The sequence below is a fragment of the Acartia tonsa genome, chromosome 7 (assembly GCF_053477335.1).
Source record: "Acartia tonsa isolate MP-2025a chromosome 7, ASM5347733v1, whole genome shotgun sequence".
NCBI classification, from domain to species: Eukaryota; Metazoa; Arthropoda; class Copepoda; order Calanoida; family Acartiidae; genus Acartia; species Acartia tonsa.
Genome location: NC_137266.1, coordinates 35837728 through 35862438, shown reverse-complemented (window position 1 = coordinate 35862438; position 24711 = coordinate 35837728). Strand labels below are relative to the sequence as shown.

The window sequence follows — 24711 nt, the reverse complement described above, 5'->3', positions numbered from 1 at the left end:
TAAAACCATCCTAAGACATAAATACAGAAATAAAATAGCCTAAAACCATCCTGAGATTTATTTGAAGATTCCTTGAAAAGGAGAACTAAATCGGTTGAGCTGTTAGTGAGGTTCTTTGTTACAGAGAAAAAAAGCTTATTACTTTATATAATAGTATATATTTATTCCTATTGTTATCCTATTATAAAAAGTAGTAAGCTTTTTTTGTCTGTAGCGAAGAATCTTGCTAACTGCTGAACCGATATGGTTTTCCTTTACAGTGAAGCTTCTTATTGGTCCATAGGTGGTTCTAGGCTATTATATTTTTTATAAGTAAGCCTGGGTATGGTTTTAGGCTATTTTTCTGCCCTTCAAATAGAGAACCTCTAGATGCTAGGGGCGCAGCCGCTAGTAATAACAATAAAGAATTAAATAAGAATAATCAGCAAAAAAAAGATAAATATAAATTTATTGAACAAAAATAAACACATAAAACTATTATAAATAAATAGAAAATTTAAAATACATCAATAAATAATCTGAGCATAATATTTAAAAAACTAAACATTTAATTTTTTTATATAAAATATTATATTTTATTTATAAAATTTTACTGAAAGAATAAAGAATACATCTAATGGCACACTTTTTAATATTTTTAGAAGAAATTAAATTTGCATTTTTTTAGTTTGTTACTACGGGGCTTTCCCTCAAAGAATCCAACAAGCATAGAAACCCACACCTTTGTTTTTAAATAAGCAGTAGATTTTTTTCTAAACGCCTAACCTTTGCAAGGGGCCAAACCCTGTAGGGCGCTTACCTCTGGTGCCCTAACCCTTATTTAATTGAAATTGAAGTGAGTGTTGGGGATTTTTTTTGCTCGCCAGGCCCTTTGGGGAAAACCACCATTATTACAGGTACTTGTTAGTATCGCAGCTACTCTATAACTAACCTATATCCTTATTTCATTTAAAAAAATCAATACTCTTTTATCATCTTAGAATTATTTTTCTTCTAAATATGCTGCTACCTATAGAATATAATTATCCTGGTTCTTTTAATCGTATTATAAACAGTTTTCCGCAGACAGATAAATTATTTTTGGGGGGAAGTAATTCCTATTTATTAAGACAGCGTGACTAACGGCCCGGGCTAACATTTTTTCTTTTGATTATTTTCCGTAATTCATGTTTTTTTCAGTAGTGCTCAGAACCAGTTTTAAACCAGGAAAAGAATTTTAGGATCATGGAAAGAAAACGAAGTAGCGGGTTTCGAGGTATTTTCACAGTAGCTTTTGACAGGGGAATAGAGGAAAAGATATTGTGAAAATACGACAAAATCCGCTACTTCGTTTTCTTATAATGATCCTAAATTAATAAACAAATTAAAGGATAAATGATAATATTTACAATGACCCTTACCAAAGTATCTTAAAAACAGACATGAAAATGTTACAAGTAGCTCTGCTACTAAAAATGCAGGAAAAAACTGAAAATTAAAAATAAAACTTTAAAACTGTAATTATAGTAAGTAGAAAATTCACCAAGATTTGAACTTTTTAAAAACTTTTTTTTGCAACTTAAAAAATTAACATATTCTGAAACCTCTTAATGCCTTTTAAGAAGATGCATTTTGTTAAACAAGAATGAGCATATTAATTTTAACACAACAAAGATGTAAGTTCTGTTCACCAACGTCTACGCCCATAAATACTTTTGGCAGGATTGTCAAATATTTTGAGTATTAGTAACTTTCTCTAAAATAGTTATAAACCTTCCAAGGAAATATAATAAGCTTAACTGTTAAGAGATCCATATCAATATCCTTTGATTCACACTAAGACTTACATCCTGGTCCTTTTTTGTTCTTGGATTACTTTGAATTCTAAACGTTTGCACAATATAAGCTTAGGTATTAACTAAATAGTTTACAAGGTACAACTAATAAAATTATCATATTTAATGATTGTTTATTTAACAAATCTCAGTAACAAATTTATAGATTAAAGCTCCGGCTAACTCTAGCAGTTCAAACTCAGACTACATATATGTAGGACTGTTCTAGCTACCACAAGACCAACTCCCCTAACTTTTTTATTTAAATGAAAATGGAGGGGTTGTTTTTATTGCGTAGGTGTTAGGTTAGGTTATGTAAAAGGTAACCCATCAAGGTTTAGAAAATTGCATGGCCCACCCGCAAGGGTTATACAAAAAGTTTTTTTTAAAACTTCCCGATAACTTTATATAGATTCCAAGTGCAAGGAATTGGGCCTGTGGTCTCTGGGCACTTTGGGAAAAAGCACCATAATGTTGATTGTTTAAGAAGGTGATCCTAGGGCGCAGTACCCCCAGTTACATCCAATCCTGGCATTCACCAAGTAGTACACATAGTAGATTCCTCCTAAAGGATTGGGGCAGGCTCGAACCTTAAATAAACAATCCTATAATATAAAGAAGATAGAGGACAATCGACTGTTTATTACTCTAGTCCCCAAAGTTTTACTCTTGAATTTTAAATGGTTGATCATTAAGTTGAGTGCTTAAACGTTTCAACCACTAATTTAGATCTATAGAATGGGAAGTTTTTCAAATCTTCATATAAATCAATTTTCGGACATTGTCTTATCCCTTTAGATCCTTGATTTAATCCTGTTTATTTAATATTTGAGAATAAAAAAGCTATTACCTTTCCATTTGGCATTTTTAGTTCGCAGTTTCCATTGAAGGCTGTAACACATAATGTTCGGTTCAACGTTCCATCACTAAAATAAATATAATAGATTCCTATGACTATAGGGTATAATATATAAAGTTTCCATTGAAGGCTGTCACACATAATGCTAGATTCAACGTACCATCACGGTATAACTTTATGAATACGAGTTTAAGCGTCAATAACTTACACCATGTCTTAGAGCATATTTACAACAGATTAACCTTATTTTTTTACACAGACTTTTTGTTTAGAAAAATACACAAAGTTAGGGGAGGGTTAATAGGAAACTCATAGGAAACTTTGTTTAAAAGAACAACGATTGCATTCTCCAAAAAAGTTACCTTAATTCTGGATGTGAACCAGACAGCCAGCCAACCCTGCTGGTGCCGCAGTCCTCCCAGCTAGGTGGGCCAGTCTGGTCGGCTAGCCGCTCCCCTGCCTCTCCGTCAAATCTGTACCATCCATCCTAAAAAAATCATTCACATGTAATTTAAACTAGAAAAAACAGTCAAATACATCAATGTTTATAAAAAAAAACCTGTAATATCTTCATAATAAAGTAACAGGATCTTTGTCATCGGTGGTATGTCTGTCTGTAATGAAAGATCTCGCTAACCTCTAAACCGATTTGGTTCTCATTTACAGGGTAGCTTCTCATAGGTTCTGAGAAGCTAGGTTTATAACTATTTAGGGGAAGAGTTCTACCAAGCCCAAAGGAAATCGCTCCTAGAAAAATAAACTTTTTCTTTTTAAATCTAAAATTAAAAATTGGTTTATCGAATTCAATTCCTCCCTCCTTAAAGTGCCCCTAGAGGCCTCTTAGGGGGGGGGGGCGTACCCGCTTGTAAATTAATACAGTAGTTGATATCTGCTGCAAGTACCAAAAGTACCAAAACCGAAGGATCTATGGGGATAAGATAATAGTGGACAAATTTATATACATCCTAAATTATGATACAAAAAAATGCAATTGGTGGTTGAAACGTCTCGACTTTCAACTTAATGAACCATCCAATTAAAATTCAACAAAATCCCCCAAAGTTGTTAGGCAAACAAATAAGGAAACGTCACAATAAATTTTATGTAGACCAAAGTCCCCTCTCTTCCTGACCAAACCATGAACTAAAGTGAATAACAAACGTTCAAAAAACCTACACCCCAGTTAATTTTCAATTTATTTCAAAATGGTTGGGGGAGGAGGGCTTCTGTACTCTAAAAACCTACACATCCCTCCCTTTTTAAATAAGAGGGGGGGAGGGGGGGGGGTGGGAAACTGCCAAAATGAAATAATTCATTCTTTATAAAAAAAAAAGTGGAAATTAATGTTTTTAATAAAAAGAAACCTTCAAAAAAGTATTTTATAAAAATTAATTTTCTTTTGTAAACAACATATTATAATGAATAATAAAAAAGAATATTTTCTATAGTGCTTCATAACCCTGTAGTTTTTAAACGCAAAGCATGTTCTAATATAATTTGTTTCTCTGATTCTTTCTTATACTATTGTAAAAAGTAGTAAGATTTTTAAAGTTCTGTGGTGGTTTTAGACCATTTTTTTATAAAAAAAACCTGTGAATATTTTAAGTCTATTTTTCTACTTTTACCTGCCCTTAAAAATATAGCGCACCTTAGAAAATATAGAGCACCTTAGAGCACCTTAGAAGCACCTTATATACTATAAAGAATAGTACCTCTTTTGTTAAATATCATGTAAATTAATGTACAACCCGAATGGTGATTAACAAAATATTAAGCTTCCTGAAACTCCCGAAACTTTTTATGAGATCTTAAAGTATTCACAAGCACATAAACATCCTACTACTTTTAATTAAGTTTGTTTCATATATTTCTTTGGTGGTTTCCCACCAAGTGTCATGGCGAGAGTAGAACATTATTTAAATTGAAGATTAGTTAAGGTGGGGTAGTTTTTTGTGTGTTTGTTTTAATTTTAGGTCAGGTTAGGTTATGTTATATTGGTTAGCCCCGCAGGGGTTAGGTATAGAGGAAAAAAATAACCTCTCTTTATTTTTAAATTAAAAAATAATGGGGGGGGGGGGGAAGAGTGTAAGGGCGTCCTACCTTTTTTATTTGGGGAGAGGAGGGAATTATTTTTAAGGGATTATTTTTTTTTTTTTTTTTTTTGGGGGGGGGGGGAAATACCTCGGCCTAAATGGTTGGGGGTGCCAAATTCGGTTGATCACCCCTTTACCCGCCCCCTGAATGTCATTTGGGGAGTGGGAAAAGGAACCAATATTTATTTTATTTCAGCTATCCATATTTCTGACGGGAACCTCCTTGTTTAATTAAAAATCATTCTTGTGACAAAATAACAATTTTTCTAAAGAACATAAGTTTTATAACACATTTTTAGGTCAATTCTCTCTTTAGATACAGGGATAGATCAATGGATGAAAAACTAGAAGACAACCAACACTTTGATTGCATGACCGTTTGCATAAATAAAGATGAGTGCTTTTTTCATAGAATATTGATATCATACTTCTGATATTACAGCAAAATCTGTATGACTATTCAGGGAGGGAGGGAACATTAGGCTGTTATTACGCTAGTCCCCAAAGTCTTATAATAACGTTTTCTTACTTGTTGGATTAAAAACCTTTGAAACTTTTATTGAATTTTGAAAGGTTGGTTCATTTAGATCATATAAATGTGTCAACCAATAAAAAAGGGGTAATTTTATGCACCATAATTGGATATTTACATCAAATTATCGGCCATTGTCATATCCCTTTAGATTCATCTTTCTTCTTTGTTAAAATAGTTATTTTTTTATTTAACATTTATATACTCTTTTTATCCTAGAAACATTCTAATTATTTTGAAGGTTACACTTAATGGGATAAAATACAAATAAACAAGGATGACAACATCCATAAAAGGGAAGATCTGAAATGGAAGGACAAATGAATATCATTAAATTAATCATTAATTCTGAACAGAATTGTAAACAAAAGTATTTATATTTTTAAACAAGATTATTGTTAAATGATTTATCGAACATTGATTCAATGTTTTAAATATCTGATAAGCAGAATAAAAATATTATAATACGATTAAATTATTACAAGAATCATCATGCAATGTTTGATATCGAAAGGATAATTCTAACATGCTTAAATTAACGTAATGACTGGTCCTAATTATAGAAAAGCTTCGCTTTTAAAAATTAGAATGATTTAATAATATTGAATACTTCCTGCATGCGCATGTATGTATAACTTTGAAACTTTATGATTTTCAAATCTTCAAAGAGTTAAAGCTACTTCATGTGTTGAGGTAAAACAACTAAAATATTTCCAGCTTATTTTAACCGTTAGCCAATAAAAAAGGAAATATTTATTTTCATAACAGCGGACAACTAAGTTTCTAGGGAGGGACAGGATATTGTAATGTAAATTATACTTTGTGTACTTTTATTATATCTTGACGGGTTGGTACAAACTCACATTCAAACTCTAACACTTATTGTTCAATCTACAGAATGGCAATTTTGTTTATCTTGAATTGGAAGGTGTACATCTATGTCTTATCCCTTAAAATCCCTGACTTCTAGCGGAAACTTGAAACATTTTTAAACCAGAATTTTATTCAAACTTTGAAACCAGGGTCTTGACGACCGCGCATTTTTTGTGCGGCTTGGCTATGCATTCATTAATGCGGTTTTGGATAACAAAAATAAATAACCAGCTGCAGCTTACAATTGTTGTCTAAAAAATAATGGTTGAGGGTAATTTATTCTGCTAACTGCCGCCTTTTTTAGCTTTTACTGTTCGTCTGTTATTGTTTTGCGGCTGAATAGCGGTTTCGGCTGCCGCTGAGCCTTGCTTGCAACCAAACTTTCAATCTTTTTTACTTTACTTAAATCTTTACTTGAAGTCAGGAAGGAAGGGGACAATGGACTGTTCATTACAAGTAGTTTTTAATAACATTTTCTTATTCTAAAAAAGAGGGCATTTTGTGTATAATCATTGAAGCTGTACATCAATCTATCGGCCATTTGCTTATCCGTTAAGATCCCTGATTTGAAGTGCATTAGTACACAAACAAAACATGGTAATTCATCATGTGGAAGGGAACAGGGTTATTAAGAGATAAGACAATTGACGAAAAATTAACATACCAAATGGTCATATACAAAATTAACACTTCTATATATTAAAATCATTGTTAAAAACCGTTTGGACACACATAGTTTGAACAAACCATCAAAATTTCGGAAAAGTAACCAAAGTTAACAATGGGTAACAATGTAATTAAAAGCCATATGTCCCATCCCTTCAGGTAAAACAAGGTCAATCACAGCCATAACTTGTGCAGCAGCAACGACACATTTAAACCTGCGAGTGGCTCTTCGCTGGATAAAAAACGTTGGGTACTTTAGAGTATATTCAATGATTGGTTTATTTTTTTTTAAACCAATAATTTTAATATATAGAAGGGGTAATTTTGTTTATCATCATTAGTGTTCATTAGATGTATGTCAATTTATTGTCCATTGTCTTATCCCTAGAATAGGAGTGGAGTTTTGGGTGCAGTGATGGCAAGTAAACTTGGGGACCAGTGTAATTTCCAATTCAATGGCCCCACCCTCTCTGGTTATAGAATTAAGAATAGATAGATAGATAGGTATTATGGAAAGTTGCATAAGATGTAATACAGAGGTAAAATAAGATAGATAAAAGTTTTCTTAAATTATATAAGTAGTTAAATAAAAATTACATTTTTATAAAGCCCCAGGAGGAAAGATAGTAAGATAGAAAGCATGGATCTTAAGGGATAAGATAATGAACGATAAATTTGTAAACAATCCAATGATGATAAACAAAGTTATCCCTTTTGTAAATTAAAATTTAAATAATCAAATTTTTAACACTAGTAATGTGCATCACAATCAAAATATAATTAAAGATTCCAAAGTTTTAATCCAACAAATTAGTTTATAACTTTGGGTACCAGTATAATGTCCAATGCTCTCTCCCTCCCAGTGCACACCTCCGATGAATATCAACCTTACTGTAGATTAAAATTATTGGTTGAAATGTTAAGACACTTGTAGTTTGAACCAACCAATAGAGATATACTAAAAGTCCCCAAAGTTGTTTAGTGAATGAGAGATCGTGTTTGTAAAACTTTGGGTACCAGTATAATTTGCAGTGGCATGTCCCCTCCCTCCCTGGTGGTAAGTAAGGTCGCAAGGGAATCATATCATCTCATTTAGAAATGGGAAAACTCAAGGACTGAAGGACAGATATTCATAGGTTTAGATCATGTATTTGAATTTGATCCAAGTATTTTTTTGTAGCGAAGCTACTCTATAATGCACTTTGTCTGTCCGTTCGTCCACCAGTCAGTCTGTACCGATATTTTGGAAATTTGTTTTTATCAACTACTATTGAAGATTGGCAGCTAAAGATTTTCATCACATATGCGCATCTGCTTTAAAACTTACTTTTTCCGTTTATCTTTTCCATAGTATTTTTCATGATCCGCTTCTATTTCCACCCCCCCCCCCCCTCGACTTAAGTATGCTTATTTTTAATTTTGTTTTTGGAGCAAAAACATGTAAGAAATGAGATTTATTATTTTTTAAGTCCCCTAGAAAATGAATTTTGGATGGCTTCTGTTGCTGTGGATCTCACAAAAAAAACTTACTAATCATGTTTTTTCATAGTTTTATTTCATTTGTGAATAATGAATCACATTAATGTTCATTGGTCATAAGAAAATAAAAGCAGACATCTATCTTTAACAAAAGCTAAATAAATTTAAAAAGGGGAGATAATTCAAATTATTAAAAACTGTCCCTATCCCTTTAAAAACTGAGCACAGGAAAAAAATATAATTTTCTTTTCAAACTGTAATTGGTGGTTATATAGTGGTGTTCACAGAATGTAGATTAAATTATAGATTATTAGTGCATCTACTGTGTAGGTTGTAACAATCTTATCGATTATTAGTTACGCCCTTAGAGTCACTTGAAATGGGTAGGAGTTTCTCAACCCCAAACCCAATTTTTTTTTTAAGGATAAAATATTTTTTATAGGGGAATTTATAATTATAAACCTTCCCAGGACCTATGAATTGCAAAGGAAAATTAAAACGATTCAGCAGTTGTCGAGATCCTTCAGTACACACAGATAGACATATAGGCATCCTGTTACTTTTATATTAGGATTGGAGGGTTTGAAAAATTTGTGTTTATTTGATAGATCTATAGTTTAGATGTATATAAAGAAAACTACCTACCTTCCTTTTTAAAAGACCTCTTTCGTCCACTTCTAAATTATTTTCTGCTACTTGACTGTGTTAATATAAGCGACACCATTGAGTGATTTTCAATGACCCAATAGATAGGTTGCACAAGGTGGTTGCGTTGGGTAGATATAGTTATTTAACCCCTTTTTGTCTCTAGTGTTTTACTCTAATGTGTAATCTACTTGTCATCCAATATCTTTTATTTACTAAAGGAATTTCATTCCATGGATTGGATAATGAATATAATATTCTTTATTTTTGTTGTATCTGACTTCGGATACTAGAACAAATGCAACTTTTCTTGTTTCTCTTCTCCTAGCAGACAAAGCGCATGTCACATGATATAATCAATATCAATACAGGGAGATATTAGTTTAAAATAGTTGTGTATGGATGTCATAGCAAGTTTTATGCTATTTTATATATAAGCTTCTGGATAGTATGAACGTTTAATTGTTGGAGGCTGTGTAAGTAGTATTGTAATGTATTTCATAAATTTCATCTTTTAATGGAATCTTAGAATGAGAACTAAAATGTATCTTGGAAATGAAACTACTCTATGATATTTTAAACTATATTTTTGTTGGATTGCATCTATAAAAAAAAGACAGGTAAAAAGATAGGTATTATTAAATCTGATAAAGTCAAAACCATCCTTTTTGGTAATTTGTAGATAAATAGCTTTAATACTAAGCAATGAACTATGACGTCATTCAAAAATTTATTATCAAAATGCTCAAGGGAAAAATTGTCTTACCTTAAACTGTCCATCACAGTGGAATCTTTCGCCGGTTTGTGATGGGCCGCGGCCAATGAGTCGGCGCCATTTCTCTGTTAGGGCGACATAGTCAACACAGGGCGCTGTAAGATTTATTATTATTAGAATAGATGCTTCATAATTGGAGTCCGTATGTGATTGTCTATCTAAATGTTTGTCCGTCTGTCTGTCTGTCTGACAGTCTTTTTGTCCATCTGCCGGTTAGTCTTTATATCTAACTGTTTGTCCTTCTGTATTAGTCTGCCTGTCTTTATCTCCTTCTATATGTCTTTTCATCAGTTTGTTAGTATGTCTTTTCTTAATATCATTTGACTTTATATCCGTATGGTTGCTCGCCTGTCTGTCTGTCCTCCATTCTGTCAGTATGTCTATTAATCTCACAATTTGTATGTCCGTCTGTCTGACAGTTATTAGGTCCATCTGTCTGTTAGTCTGCCTGTCTCTATTTCTTTCCTTCTGTACGTCTGTTCTTCTGTCCGTCCTCGAGTCTTTCCGTCTGTCTATTCATTTATATATATCTGTCTGATAGACTATGGTTCAATCCGCCTGTCTTTTGTCTGTCCGCCTTTTTGCCCGTTTGGATATTTGTCTGTCTGTCTAACTATTTTTGTATTCGTCAGGTAATTCAAATTCCAAAACTAGATAGAAATTATGTAAGGATTTTATCAGTGCGATAATTATGGACATAATAGTTCTTGCTTTATTTTATTTGATTTTTTAAATCATTTAACTACACTTTTTTTATACTAACATGTAAAAAAAAAGTAGCAAAGAAAAATTTGAAGAAAAAATTTACAAAAACTTTTCTTTTTATGTCAAAGTTTTGAAAAAAAAGATAACAAAATATTTCTTCAAAAATATGCCATGAAAGATATATATATAGATAGATAGATAGATTGATAGATAGATAGATAGATAGATAGATAGATAGATAGATAGATAGATAGATAGATAGATAGATAGATAGATAGATAGATAGATAGATAGATAGATAGATAGATAGATAGATAGATAGATAGATAGATAGATAGATAGATAGATAGATAGATAGATAGATAGATAGATAGATAGATAGATAGATAGATAGATAGATAGATAGATAGATAGATAGATAGATAGATAGATAGATAGATAGATAGATAGATAGATATATATATATATATATATATATATATATATATTGATAGATTGATAGATTGATAGATTGATAGATAGATAGATAGATAGATAGATAGATAGATAGATAGATAGATAGATAGATAGATAGATAGATAGATAGATAGATAGATAGATAGATAGATAGATAGATAGATAGATAGATAGATAGATAGATAGATAGATAGATAGATAGATAGATAGATAGATAGATAAATAGATAGATAGATAGATAGATAGATAGATAGATAGATAGATAGATAGATAGATAGATAGATAGATAGATAGATAGATAGATAGATAGATAGATAGATAGATAGATAGATAGATAGATAGATAGATAGATAGATAGATAGATAGATAGATATATAGATAGATAGATAGATAGATAGATAGATAGATAGATAGATAGATAGATAGATAGATAGATAGATAGATAGATAGATATATAGATAGATAGATAGATAGATAGATAGATAGATAGATAGATAGATAGATAGATAGAGAGATAGATAGATAGATAGATAGATAGATAGATAGATAGATAGATAGATAGATAGATAGATAGATAGATAGATAGATAGATAGATAGATAGATAGATAGATAGATAGATAGATAGATAGATAGATAGATAGATAGATAGATAGATAGATAGATAGATACATAGATAGATAGATAGATAGATAGATAGATAGATAAATAGATAGACTTACTATTATCACCAGGTCCCGGGTCTAGTGTTTGAACATTTAACTGAGAGTTTCCTGAACCTGAAAAACAAAAATAGATTATGCAAATTAGAAATAGTTGAAAAATATAATATTTTTACATATTCATGCAAATAAGCATTATCTTTTTGTTATCATGTGCAAAAAAAAACTTGAGGATTGCACGACCTTTGTCTGGAAGTCCGAACTTTGCATAGTAGTGAGTTAGGCTTATTTGGGCTATGATATCCCCCCAATCTAACTATTAATGTCGCAGCACTGGAGTCAATATTCGAACTTATCACCTCCTCGAGTACAAGTGGATAAATTACACGGATAAAAAGAACTACTTACTTTGACTTGTAATGATAAAGTATAGCGCAGCAATGACTAAACCAATCAACAGGAGAGCTCCAATACATAGCATTAGAATCCAAAACCAGCTAGGACACCTGTCATAGAAAGATAGATAGATAAATAGATAGAGAGCTCCAATACATAGCATTAGAATCCAAAACCAGCTAGGACAGCTGCCATTAATAGATAGATAGATAAATAGATAAAGAGCTCCAATACATAGCATTAGAATCCAAAACCAGCTAGGACACCTGTTATTAATAGATAAATAGATAGAGAGCTCCGATGCATAGCATTAAAATCCAAAACCAGCTGGGACACCTGCCGTTAATAGATAAATAGATAGAGAGCTCCAATACATAGCATTATAATCCAAAACCAGCTAGGACACCTGCCATAGATAGATAGTTAGATAGATGGATAGATAGATACATAGAAACATTCCAAAAACAGGTTGGACACCTGACATAAAAACAAATATGTTCAAATTCTTAAAACAAACTCTTACACCGACCAATTTACTATTATTATCAGGGAGGAAGGTGATTGGACTGTAAAATACTCTGAAACCCAAATTTTGTTAACCATGTTATTGTTGGGTAAAACTTTGAGTACTTTGATTGAATTTTGATTGGTTGATTCCAAACATGAAGTGTCCATAACCAATAACTTCAATCTGCAGAAGTTGTTATTTTGTGGGGAGAGGTCCAGTTGTTGATTTAAGCTGGATATTTGGTCAAGTAAAACCAAACAGACAACCAACCCTTCGATTGCACAATACTTGGAAATCCTAACGTTGTGTGTGGTAATAACATAGGCCTGTTTATTGGCCCAGAAATTCTCCCTACTATTAATCCCATCTCTCCTTCAAACAACTTTTTGGAGTAATTACGCAATTTTAAAAATCCAATTATGAGAATTAATAATAATAAAAATAATAGTTCAATAAATTTTCATAAGTTCATTTAACTTATTTTCATAATGAAAAGAACAGGGATGATTCGGCCCATGAGTAGCAAAACAAAAAGACCTTTAAAAACGACCACATATATCATGGCCACGTCTATAATTCTGCAGAAAAATAGGAGGAATAAAGGGGCGTAGATTTATTTATACTCCAGATAATGATTAGTAGAATTAATGAATTTATCAAAAACATCCAATATTTCAATTTTAGAGGGGTTCGGGAAAATTTTGTTTAAGAGAAGGGGGTGGAAAGGGGGGGCAGGATAGATGAAGAGAAAGGGGAGAATGTGCTGTTTATGACACAAGTCATCAAAGTTTTATAACAACGTTTTCTTATTCGTTTGCTTCACAACTTTGGTGACTCTAAATGAATTTTGATTGGTTGGTTTATTAATTGAGTGAGGGGGGATTTCTTATCAAAACTTTATTATTAAAATGAATGGAATTAAAGATGAAAAACCAAAGTTATATGGTAGATTCGCTACTAATCAAAAGAATGGATAGCTTTTAATAGAAATAAGGACAGACACACAAAAAAATATAAAAGAACGTAGTATAATTTAAAAACGCATATTAATTCAACGAGATTTTAAAAGCTAATTGGACAAAAGACAAAAGCACAATAAATAAAGAGTAAAAAAACGTTTCTTAATTAAAAATGCATTATTTTTAGATTTAAACTTATCCTTATGAAATTCAAAGTTGGCGTAAAAAGTAACGCCCCTGCTCATTACAAAAGTTGATTATTTTGGTTGGGCTTGTGTTGACGTACCAGGAATCTAAAGAAATAAGACAATGGCCGATAAATTGATGTACATCCCCAATGATAATATATAAATTTACCCCTTCTATGGATTACAATCAGTGGTTGAAACATTTGGACACTCAACTAAATGAACCAACCAATCAAAATTTCATAAAATCCCCCTTGTTGTTAAGCAAACAAATAAGAAAACGTTAAAGACTTTGGTGACTATTGTAATAAACAGTTCAATATCCCCTCCCTCCTTATAAAATACTATAAATGCTCAATGATTAAAGAGATTCTATAAAACCTCAGTTAATTAGATAAACTATATTTTTAGATTTAAACTTAACTTTGTAAATTTTAAAGTTTGCGTACCAACGGCATGCAACCGTCAAAGGTCAATTAGTGTCAGAAGGTCGTGTTGTCGGATATAAACAAATTATAGAGTAGCTTCACTACTAAAAAATGTGAATTTTTACCTATTTTTATCTTCTTTGATGAGTGGGTCTGAATCGTCGCTCCTATATTAAAATAATTTTAAAATACCTATAGGTCTGGATGCCAAAGTAACCTACCCCAATCCTTTTCCATTTTTCAAAGAACGGACGGATGGACAGACAAAGTAAATTATAGAGTAGCTTCGTTACTAAAAATCTACAGACATTCAATCGAGTAAAAAGTTGTCTGTATAAACCACACTATGAAAGAGTTTTAAAATAATTAGACATTTATATTTTGCCTAAACTTATGATATATAACATATAACAGTACATGACAAATTGACGTACAAACTTTAATTACAGAAAAGCTTTGCTTCTCAAAATTACCTAAAAGTTTCAACTGGAGTTTCTCGCACTGTGTTTAGATTCGCAAAACTTGTCTAAAATAAAATAAAAAAAACTATGTTTATTTTGTGACAGCTTTACCTTTCCAGGATTAGTTGCAAAAATAGCTAAAACTAAAAAACTTGCATTTCCACCTACTGAGGGTAGGGACTGTAAAAAACACTTCTTCAACGCATAGTTTTTAGTTTGAGATAGCTGCTAGAACTGGTGGCCGCCATAATTACCTTGATATAGCTTGCACCATTGCTGGCCATATTTACTTTGATATTGCTGCCAACTCTGCTGGCCATATTTACCTAGAAATAGCTGCCAACACTGCAGGCCATATTTTCCTTGAGATAGCTGCCAACACTGCAGGCCATATTTTCCTTGAGATAGCTGCCAACACTGCTGGCCATATTTACCTTGAGATAGCTGCCAACACTGCAGGCCATATTTTCCTTGAGATAGCTGCCATCACTGCTGGCCATATTTACCTTAAGATAGCTGCCAACACTGCTGGCCAAATTGACTGGAATTGCTCCAACACGTCCAACCTAAAGTAAACAAGAATAACAACATTCATATCAGGAATATCAAGGGATGAAACAATGAACGATAGGTTGATGTACAACCTGATATTAAAATACCCCATTTTTCATGTAAATAATGATACTCACACTTTTCTATAATTAATTATTTAGAAATATAGAATTTTTATTCTCAAAAATTCAACTTAATTTTCTCGATAAGAGTTTTACAATAACAAATATTAATGAAACAAGGTTGACAACATATATAAAAGAGAGGTTAACGACAATATGAAAAGATTGACAAACGAAAATAAACAAGATTATACCTTAGTGTTAAAGGATCTTTAAAGCAAACGAATAAGATAACAATATCATAAAACTTTAGGAACTTATATAATTAAAAGCCCACTTTCCCTCTCTGGGGATTATTACATACACAGATTTAACATCAGAGCTAACCGTCCAAACATACAGACGTAGAAACATTATTAAAGCTTCGCTTTTGAAAATCATTTCAATTAATTCTGACGAAAAATTACCTTTTCTAAAAAGAAACCTACGTCAAAAAGTTCTCGAAATATTATTTTATTTTTTAATTAATAACCTATTACGTATATTTCAGTTTTAAAGTCTTTAGCAGTGAAGCTACTGTATTATTTTAATTGTTCGTCTGTTTAAATTTCAGCCTGTAATGTTGTAATCTTTTAATATTTTTATGCTTCGATACTCATGGATGTTGTCTTTCTTGTTGAAAATATTACAAAACAAAAAGCTAATTTTAGGTATGAAGGGAACATTCAACTCAAAATTACACTGGTCTAAAAAGTTTTAGTTAATTGTTCTATTCTCTCTTTTGTTGCCTTACAAAAAAGATAATTTTATTAAATGTTATGGTTGATGTATAGATAAGTAGTGTTCACACTTTTCCACCAATAATTTTATTTTACAGGAGTGGTCATTAGATGTGTATGTTTATCGTTCATGCTATTACCCCTTTAAATATTTACATAATATGAAGATTGTTATTGCTTCGCTACTCATGTATAATTCTCTTCTTGTTAAAAAATATTATCTTGTTAGTAACAAAATTATAAGAAAAAAAGGGCAATTAAAATAAGAAAATTATCAATTTTTATAATTTATCAAAAGTATCATATAAAAAAAATTTTTTCTCTCCCATCATTGAAAAATAGGCGTTGCTACAAAAGACCTAAATTACAAAAGACTCATTTCTACAAAAGGCCTAATCCTACAAAAGGGATTAAGTAACGAATGGGATATTGGACAAACCACGTTATCTTATTCGTTGCATCAAAAACTGTGTGCACTTTTATCTAATTCTAATTTGTTGGTTTCAAACTAACAGGTCCATAAGAAGGAAAGGGACAAATGAAATGGCCTAAAACAATTCCAAGACAAATAAATAGCGCACAACCATAACATAACTCATGTGTCTTGACTAATATGGAGAGCTCAGTCGGTTTTGTGGTTAACGAAATTTTAACGGACAAAAAAATGTTTACGTACTACTTTATATAATCGGGTGTAAATTTGACAAAATTGAACCTATCTACTATCATAAAGCAGTGGCGTGCAAAGGGTTTGGCCAAGGGGATGTGCCTCTTACCTGTTGACGTCTGGGAGAGGGGTAGGCATCTTTGACCGACAGCTTATATCTTGGCTGACCTGCGGTAAAAAAGACGAATTTTTTATAAAAAAAATAACTAAAATAATACTGGATGTGTTTGTTTTGTATGGCCACAAAAACAGCTTGGAACTCGTTATTTTAGTTTTGGTTACATAATAATTTCATCTAATTTAAAAAAGATATATTCTTAAGGGGGACAAATTCTAACAAATAAAAGATGATAAATTGTTGTACATTCCTAATTATAATAAACAAAATTACCCATACTGTAGATTTTACTTTAAGCTAAACCAATCAATGTTAAATAAAAATTAAAGAAGGGGAGAAACTGCTTAGTAACCCGTATAATTTACAGCCCTATGTTCCCTCTCTTCCTGGTAATATGATTTAAGCGCTGGAAAGTGTCATGAGTGACATCATAAAAATAGCCTAAATCCATCTCTTTTTTAGAAGTGTCCTTTCCCACTTCTTATTTGTATGACGTCACACATTGCAATTTTAAGCGCTTTAAATTATTCGTCTTTTTCCCTGGATAATTCGACTGTATGCTGCCTGGTCCCCCGTGGTTATTATACCCCTGCTGGTTGCTCAGCCAGCCGTTCCGATTTCTGGACAGGTACAAACATCAATATTAAAAAGCTGCCAAAAAGCAGTCAGGGGGAGGTCTGGCTGCCAGTGTATTATATGGTCAAACTTACCTTATAGTTAGAGGAATCTACTCTAGAAAAATTAAACTTCTATCTTTCATAAACTTTGAAAAAACTTCAATAGACGGATGTTGAAATGTTTGTTAGTAATGCAACTTTTAAAAAGTTGTATACAATAATATTTTACAGACAAACATAATTCTAAATACAAATAACTATTATTAAGATTTAATAAAATGTTTGTTTCCTTGGAGAGTGACCATCTTGTAATATCAACCATGCCTCGGGACTTCCATCTATATATATAAATAGAGAGAGAGGTAGATAGATAGATCAATATCTATATAGGTTTATGACTATGACTATCCTAATAAGAGAATTGACTGGATAAAAATCCTCCCCCCTCCCCTGTTTTTTTTTATAAAACTAAAACTTTTTTTTTTTAAAGGGAAGATAGATGTATATATTACAATGTCCGATCAATTGATGTACATCCTCCATGATGATACACAAAGTTACCCCTTCTGTAGATAACATTTGAAACTTTTGGACACTTCAAAATTCAAAAAAGGTCCTAAATTTTTTAAGCGAACGAATAAGAAAATGATAATATAAAACTTTGGGGACTAATGTAATACAAAGCTAATTGCCCCCTCCCTCTCTGGTTAGATTACCTTGGTCTCTATCTCTCTGTCTATATCTTGGAGAAACATCATAAGAGGAAAAGGATTGATTCAAATATTGCCTAAAATCAGGATAAAAAAGATCAGTTATGTCCATATAAAAATAAGCAATAAAAAAAATAATCAATTGTAAAAAAAATAATACGCCACAATGAGTAAAGATAGATTTTTAATGATTTTAAATAAATTTTAAAAAAGCAGGGTTGGAAGAATGATAAAAATCTACTTTATTTCTACTCAAATTATATTAACTGTTTGTAAGATCTTTATAAAAATACAGACCATATTCCTATCTTTTTCAATATAAAAACAAAAGAACTTACCCCTCATTTCTGTCAAAATAACTAAATCAAAACAAACATATTTAATCTTTTTTTTCATAGATATATATGTATTTTTTGCCATGCTGCTTGAATACATGATTATCCTTGTTCTGTAAGATCAATTAAATAGTTATTTTCCGTATATACAAGGACGTTTAAATGCCCTCCCCTCTAAAAAAGTATTAAGCAATAAATGTTTGTTTTCCTGACAGAATCTCTTGACCTTGGAGTTCTTATGTTATCCTTCTGGTTCTGATCCAACGCCTAAAATTATACAAAACTTATTATGTTTCAACTTCCTGGGACACACGTAAGTACGGTTACGCCTTAAATATATGTATATATTCAAATTTCAAAAAAATAGTTTATTTTAACCTATACGTCACTAATTTTCGTACCTGTCTCATAGAGTGATAACCGTGCATTTCAGCTGTGTTGGGCGTTAAGGCTCGAACATCTTAACAACAATTTTATTAAATTTTGGTGAGGTTTAAATATTTTTCATAGGGACGATTTTTTGGGGAAGGTACGAAATAGTTCAAAACCTTCCCTGGACCTCAAGAAAGCTTCAAGGAAGTACCATATCGGTTCAGCTGTTAGTGAGTAAGTTATATTTATGTCTGAATGTCATTAAACAGGGCACTTGAGGTTGGTGTGGGGTTGGTTTCGACCCCTCCCCTCACCCCCATATTTTATTTGATTTTGGTTTAGAAATTTTTGTTGAGGGGGGTCATTTTTATAGGGGCGATTTCTCATTGGAGGGTAGTGGTAACCTCCAACAAATAAGTTATAAACCTTCCCAGAACCTATGAGAAGCTACCCTATAGAGAGATCCTTCGGTACACAAAGACACAGATCCTGTTACTTTATTTAAAGGACTAGCGGCTACGCCTCTAGAGGCCTCTAGGTGTCCCACCCCCCAAGAAAATAGTTATAAACCTTCCTGGGACTTATGAGAAGCTAACCTGTTGAGGAGAACCCGATCGGTTCAGCAGTTAGCGAGATCCTTCGGTACACACAGACAGACACACAGACAAACATCCTGTTACTTTAGTATAAGGATTATATATTTTTAGAGTCACTTAATTGAAAAATTGGTCTAAATGTTTATATTACTTACCAAGAGGTGTTTGTGACTTGTTGGGCTGATTATTGAACCGACCATTTTTTCTTTCATAATCTTTTATCTAAAAATAATGGGAATGTTGTCAAAAAAATTCAGCATTCTATCTTTTATAGGAGCTGAGTAAATCCCATTTCCCCCATAGCGTTACGGACTGACGGACTGACTGACGGACGGACGGACAAAGTGAATTATAGAGTAGCTTCGCTACTAAAAACAAAAATGACAATATCCATATTATATCTTTTTAATAGCTAAAGAAACCTAATCAATTTATGTTAGAATTTCTAAAAAAGTTTTTCATACAAATTTAATTTTTCTACACTACAAATTTTAGGCTATTTTTTATTAAAGGTTACTAAGAAATGAAAAACAATATTTAAAAATATTCTGTTTTAAACAAAAGTTAATGTAGAGGGATCCTTAGGACAAAGTCTATTATAATTTAGCAGGACAGGAGGGGGACATTGGACTATATATTACAGTAAATGTACCCAAAGTTTTATAACCACGTTTTTTTATGTTGGCTCAAAAACTTTGGGTACTTATATTGAATTTTGATTAGTTGATTAACCTTTTAACCAATATTTAAAGTATAAATAGGGTGTAACTTTTTATCATTATTTGAGATGTATAACAATTTTTCGTCCATTGTCTTATCCCTTAAGATTCCTGCAACTCACAGAGATAAGACAATAGCCGATAAATTGATGTACATCTCCAAAGATTATACACAAAATTACTCCTTCTGTAATTACAATAAGTGGTTGCAACGTGTAGACTCTAAGAACCAACCATCTAAATACAAATGAGGTCTCCAAAGTTTTTAATCTAACGAATAATAAAACGTTATTGTAAAACTTTGGAGACTAGTGTAATAAACAGACAAATGTCCTCTCATTCCCTGTACAACTCACCTTTGCCTTGAGCTCTTGATTTCTCCTGATGAAAACCTGTTTTTGACTAGCTGTTAGAGAATCTTCGTCATCACTGATCAATATTTATATCATCTCAATGGTTGTTACGATTTTAAGGGACGGACGGCAGACAGACAGACAGGCATCATTATACTTTGTATTATAGCTAGAGTGATGCTTTCACCCAATCTCCACACCACCAACTGGATGATCGAACTGGACCAATAAATGAGGTCCTTATTAGCAAGCTAAATAAATTGAAGACAAAATTTCCCCTGTCAATATATCCACATTTATCCTATATCCATTATTAAAACAAGGAAAATGTCGGTAAGGAAATCTAGCTCATATACCTTTTTGGTGTGCATTCACATCCGCATATTCTCAACAAAACAATTAGCAGAGAGTTGTGGATATTTGACAACGATGCAAAGAAGGATTGAACAGTTCGTGCTGTTGTAATAATTTGCGATGCTTGTAAGTTACACATATGCAGAATGAATTAACCAATGAGCTGTTTATTACACTAGTCCCCAAAGTTTTATAATAACGTTTTGTTTTCCATTGGTATAACAACTTTGGGGACTTTTTCTTATCCCTAAGGATCCCTAAACCTTTCCTATAAAAAAAAATTTCATTAAAACTTTTATAAAATCAATGCGAAAAACAATGATTATATTTAAATCTAAAACGTTTTACCGAAGACAAAACTTCCCGCCTTATTCCAAATTCAATTCTTAATCTTCACAAAAGAGATCCGCTATTATTGGACATTATCGTTATTAATAAATATAAATTTTTTGTATTATTTCAAGAACATCTTTACTCAAATTATAGCCTGAAATGAATTGCGGTAGAAGTTAGAACCTTGCAGAATGTTTAAATAATGTGTATTCTGCTATTCATTATTTTGCTCTAGGGATCTAAAGGGATAAGACAATGGCCGATAGATTAGTGTGCATCTCCAATGATGATACCCAAAATTACCCCTTCTGTAGATTACAATTGGTGGTTGAAACGTTTGGACACTCAACTTAAAGAACTAACCAATTAAATCTAATAATAGTCCCCAAGACCTCATGGAATTTTCTTGGAGGATTAGACTAAAAAAATTAAATATTTTTTTGGAAAAAATATAAAATATTGGGGTTTCCTTTTAATGCATTGTAATCTAGTTTACTCTACATGAATTTATCTCCATTGTCATATCCCTTAAGATCCCTGAAATATACTAAACTTTAATTATCTGTTTGGAAACCAAATCTGTTAAAACCCTACCTAGATTTTTATTATGTTGTTGAGTTATTTTTTTCATAAATAAATATAAAATGTTGGTGTTTACCCCCACCCAATTTTTTAGGCGAAGTTATTGTTAGATTTTAAATACCAGGGATTTATTTTAAATTATGTACATCCTTAATGATAGCAAACAAAACTTCTTTTCTAGTAAACTAAACATTATTTGTGAAAAAATTTACACTCAGCTAGATCTTTAAATCATTTAGTGATGCCGATGCCACTACCGATGCTACCAATAAAACATAGATATTTAAAAGATTTTACGACCGAGTTCAAATTGTTTTCCGACTCACCACTGCCATTGTGATTTAAATAATGCTATTAGGTGAGCCACTAACTAGAGGCATTGGCATTAGTATCGCTGTGATTTAAAGATCTAGTTCTGCAATTTGTAACTAACTAATTATGATTTAATAAGTTTTTGTGCCACCAAATGAAATATTATGCTGATAAAATGTTAGGTACCAGTATAATTTACGGTCCAATGTCCATTCCCTCCTTGATAAAATACGTATTTGAATGAATAAGAATATATTATATTATGTAAAAATTTTGAATATACAGACAAAATAGAAAATGACATTTTGACATAACAGTTTATTACATTTACATTATATAATTTTATAACCAGGGAGTGAGGGGACAATGGGCTATTTATTCCACTAGTCACCAAAGTTTTATAATGCAGTTTTCTTATTCGTTGGCTTAACATCTTTGAGGACTTCAGGGATTTTGATTGGTTTGTTTATTAAGTTGAGTGTTGAAACGTTTCAACTGCTAATTTTAATCTACAGAATTTTGTGTATCATCATTGTGGATGTACATCAATTTATCGGCCATTGTCTTATCCCTTTAGATCTCTGATTCATAACACATTCATAAGTTTCCTTGCAATAAACAAGTATAATCAAATCCAAAATGATACGCCATTGACAGGGATTTTAAGGGATAAGACAATGGAAGATAAATTTATGTAAATTCCCAATTATTATAAACATTATAACCCTTTGTGTAGATTAAAATTGGTTGACAAGTTTGGATACTGCTAGTCTAGTGCTTAACCATTTAATGTTAAGATAAAGTACCCTTTGTTTTTGCCAACAAATGTGAGATTTTATAAAACTATGGGTACAAGTGTAATTTACAGTCCAATGTCCCCTCCCTAGAGTGATTGAACAATAAGTTTAAATGAAATTATACAAATCTGCAAATAAACAATAATTAAATCTAGTTTAATTCAAATTTTAGGTTAAGTTTGCAAAATTTGGTTATTGATATTCAATTGTGTTAACGATTTTGTGATGATTCCTGAAATATTTAGGTACTATTCAGAAAGCATAGCAAACTTTATTTTAGTTTTAAAAAGAAAAATGAAATAAAATATAAGGGGAATGAGAAGCTTTACTGTAAAAGAGTACCACATCGGTTCATTTGTTAGCAAGATCCATCTATACAAACACACAGACACACATCCTGTTACTTTTATATAAAGATTGTTAAGGAAAATGAATGTTTAATTGAAACTGTACTGTATTGTCCTGTGTGTACTCTTGAAACTTAGTTGGCCCACAGTCTAATACTCAGGGTTTTACTTCACTTCAGCAAAAATACAATAGTCATGCAATCAAAGGGGTGTTTGTTTTCTGCCATAATAGGATCTGCTAAAAATGATTTTATGTGTACATATTACTTATCATTATTTGGCTGGCAAAAAAGCTTAATAGCATGGGGATTCTTACAAAAAAAGTAGGCTCTATTTTATGATTTTTTACTCGAACGGAATGTAAAACTGTCTAAAATTTGAAATTATGAAATAGCTTGGCTACTTAAAAAATTTTGAGTATTATTTAAACACTTTTGTATTATTCCACAAGATAGCCTGATATCTAGTTGCCGAAAGTGTACCTAGCTTCCGCGTCCTATCTCGAAATTTGCTATTAGCTAAAAAAGCTTCAAAATTCCAAAAAACAAATCAAAATTTTAAAAATTAAAATTTTGAATGTATAATGTATAAATCGCTTTGTTTTCACAAATTAAGCTATTTTTACATTTTATTAAATGGAGTTCCAATTGAAAAAGGGAGGACATCTAGGGTAATTAGCAAAAAGAGAGGGGTATTTTAAGAATACCTTAGGAGAATATACAATAAAAGGGAGGAAAAATGCGTATTAATGGCAAATGAAAGCAATTCATGCGTATTTTGATCACATAAGTCGTCTTTTTATTTATTTTTAAATTACTGATAAGGAAATTATTTTTGTATTAAGTAAATAAAAAATTATTTTTCCTATATCCCGTTTTTATCAAGATAGGATAAGATGAAGGACTTAGGACCAATGCATAAAGGACTTCTTTCTTATTATTATCTATAATCTTTCTTTAAAATCCCTTTTAAGAAAAATAGGCTCTTTCTGGTTTTGAAAAGCATGGTACAATAGGACCCTATAGAAGCTCAGTTCGCTTAAATCAATCAAAAATTTCAAAAGCAGCCGATACTGGACATTTTTACTCATGCAACTATCAGAAATGTCCTTATAAAATTCTGGGTGCATGGCAATACCATAGGGAAATTTCAAATCGATTAACAAACAATGGAGATATCGTCAAAAAAGCTAAACGTCCGTTACTGAATGAAGGAATATGAGTATGTGACGTTTATCTAATTACTGAGAAGCTGAGCTTCTATAAATTATAGCTCGCAATGGGAAAATAGTTATTAGCCTTCCCGAGATGTATGAAAACCATGTTAAGGAAAACCCTATTGGTTCAGCGATTAGCGAGATCCTTTGGTCCTTCATCTTATCCTATCTTGATAAAAACGGGATATAGGAAAAATAATTTTTTATTTACTTAATACAAAAATAATTTCCTTATCAGTAATTTAAAAATAAATAAAAAGACGACTTATGTGATCAAAATACGCATGAATTGCTTTCATTTGCCATTAATACGCATTTTTCCTTCCCTTTTATTGTATATTCTCCTAAGGTATTCTTAAAATACCCCTCTCTTTTTGCTAATTACCCTAGATG

General features: G+C 31.6%; 2 protein-coding genes across 2 annotated transcripts; both read right to left on the bottom strand.

The window, feature by feature from the left end:
* Window positions 1-430: 430 nt before the first annotated feature.
* Window positions 431-17292, bottom strand: LOC145324292 (oncoprotein-induced transcript 3 protein-like). The gene is made up of 11 exons (XM_080166910.1): window positions 17219-17292; window positions 16667-16728; window positions 15004-15063; window positions 14510-14562; window positions 14162-14203; window positions 11966-12063; window positions 11618-11674; window positions 9728-9831; window positions 3036-3160; window positions 2665-2740; window positions 431-2404 (listed from the first exon to the last, which is right to left on the bottom strand). The coding sequence occupies exons 6-11, from the start codon at window positions 12036-12038 to the stop codon at window positions 2297-2299; spliced, it is 543 nt and encodes a 180-aa protein (XP_080023036.1). The 5' UTR covers window positions 12039-12063; window positions 14162-14203; window positions 14510-14562; window positions 15004-15063; window positions 16667-16728; window positions 17219-17292; the 3' UTR covers window positions 431-2296.
* A 270-nt stretch (window positions 17293-17562) lies between these two features.
* Window positions 17563-20760, bottom strand: LOC145324516 (uncharacterized). Its single transcript, XM_080167099.1, has 8 exons — window positions 20753-20760; window positions 20381-20453; window positions 19461-19527; window positions 18739-18797; window positions 18548-18604; window positions 18341-18363; window positions 18009-18079; window positions 17563-17630 (listed from the first exon to the last, which is right to left on the bottom strand). The coding sequence occupies exons 1-8, from the start codon at window positions 20758-20760 to the stop codon at window positions 17563-17565; spliced, it is 426 nt and encodes a 141-aa protein (XP_080023225.1).
* Between the last annotated feature and the right edge of the window lie 3951 nt (window positions 20761-24711).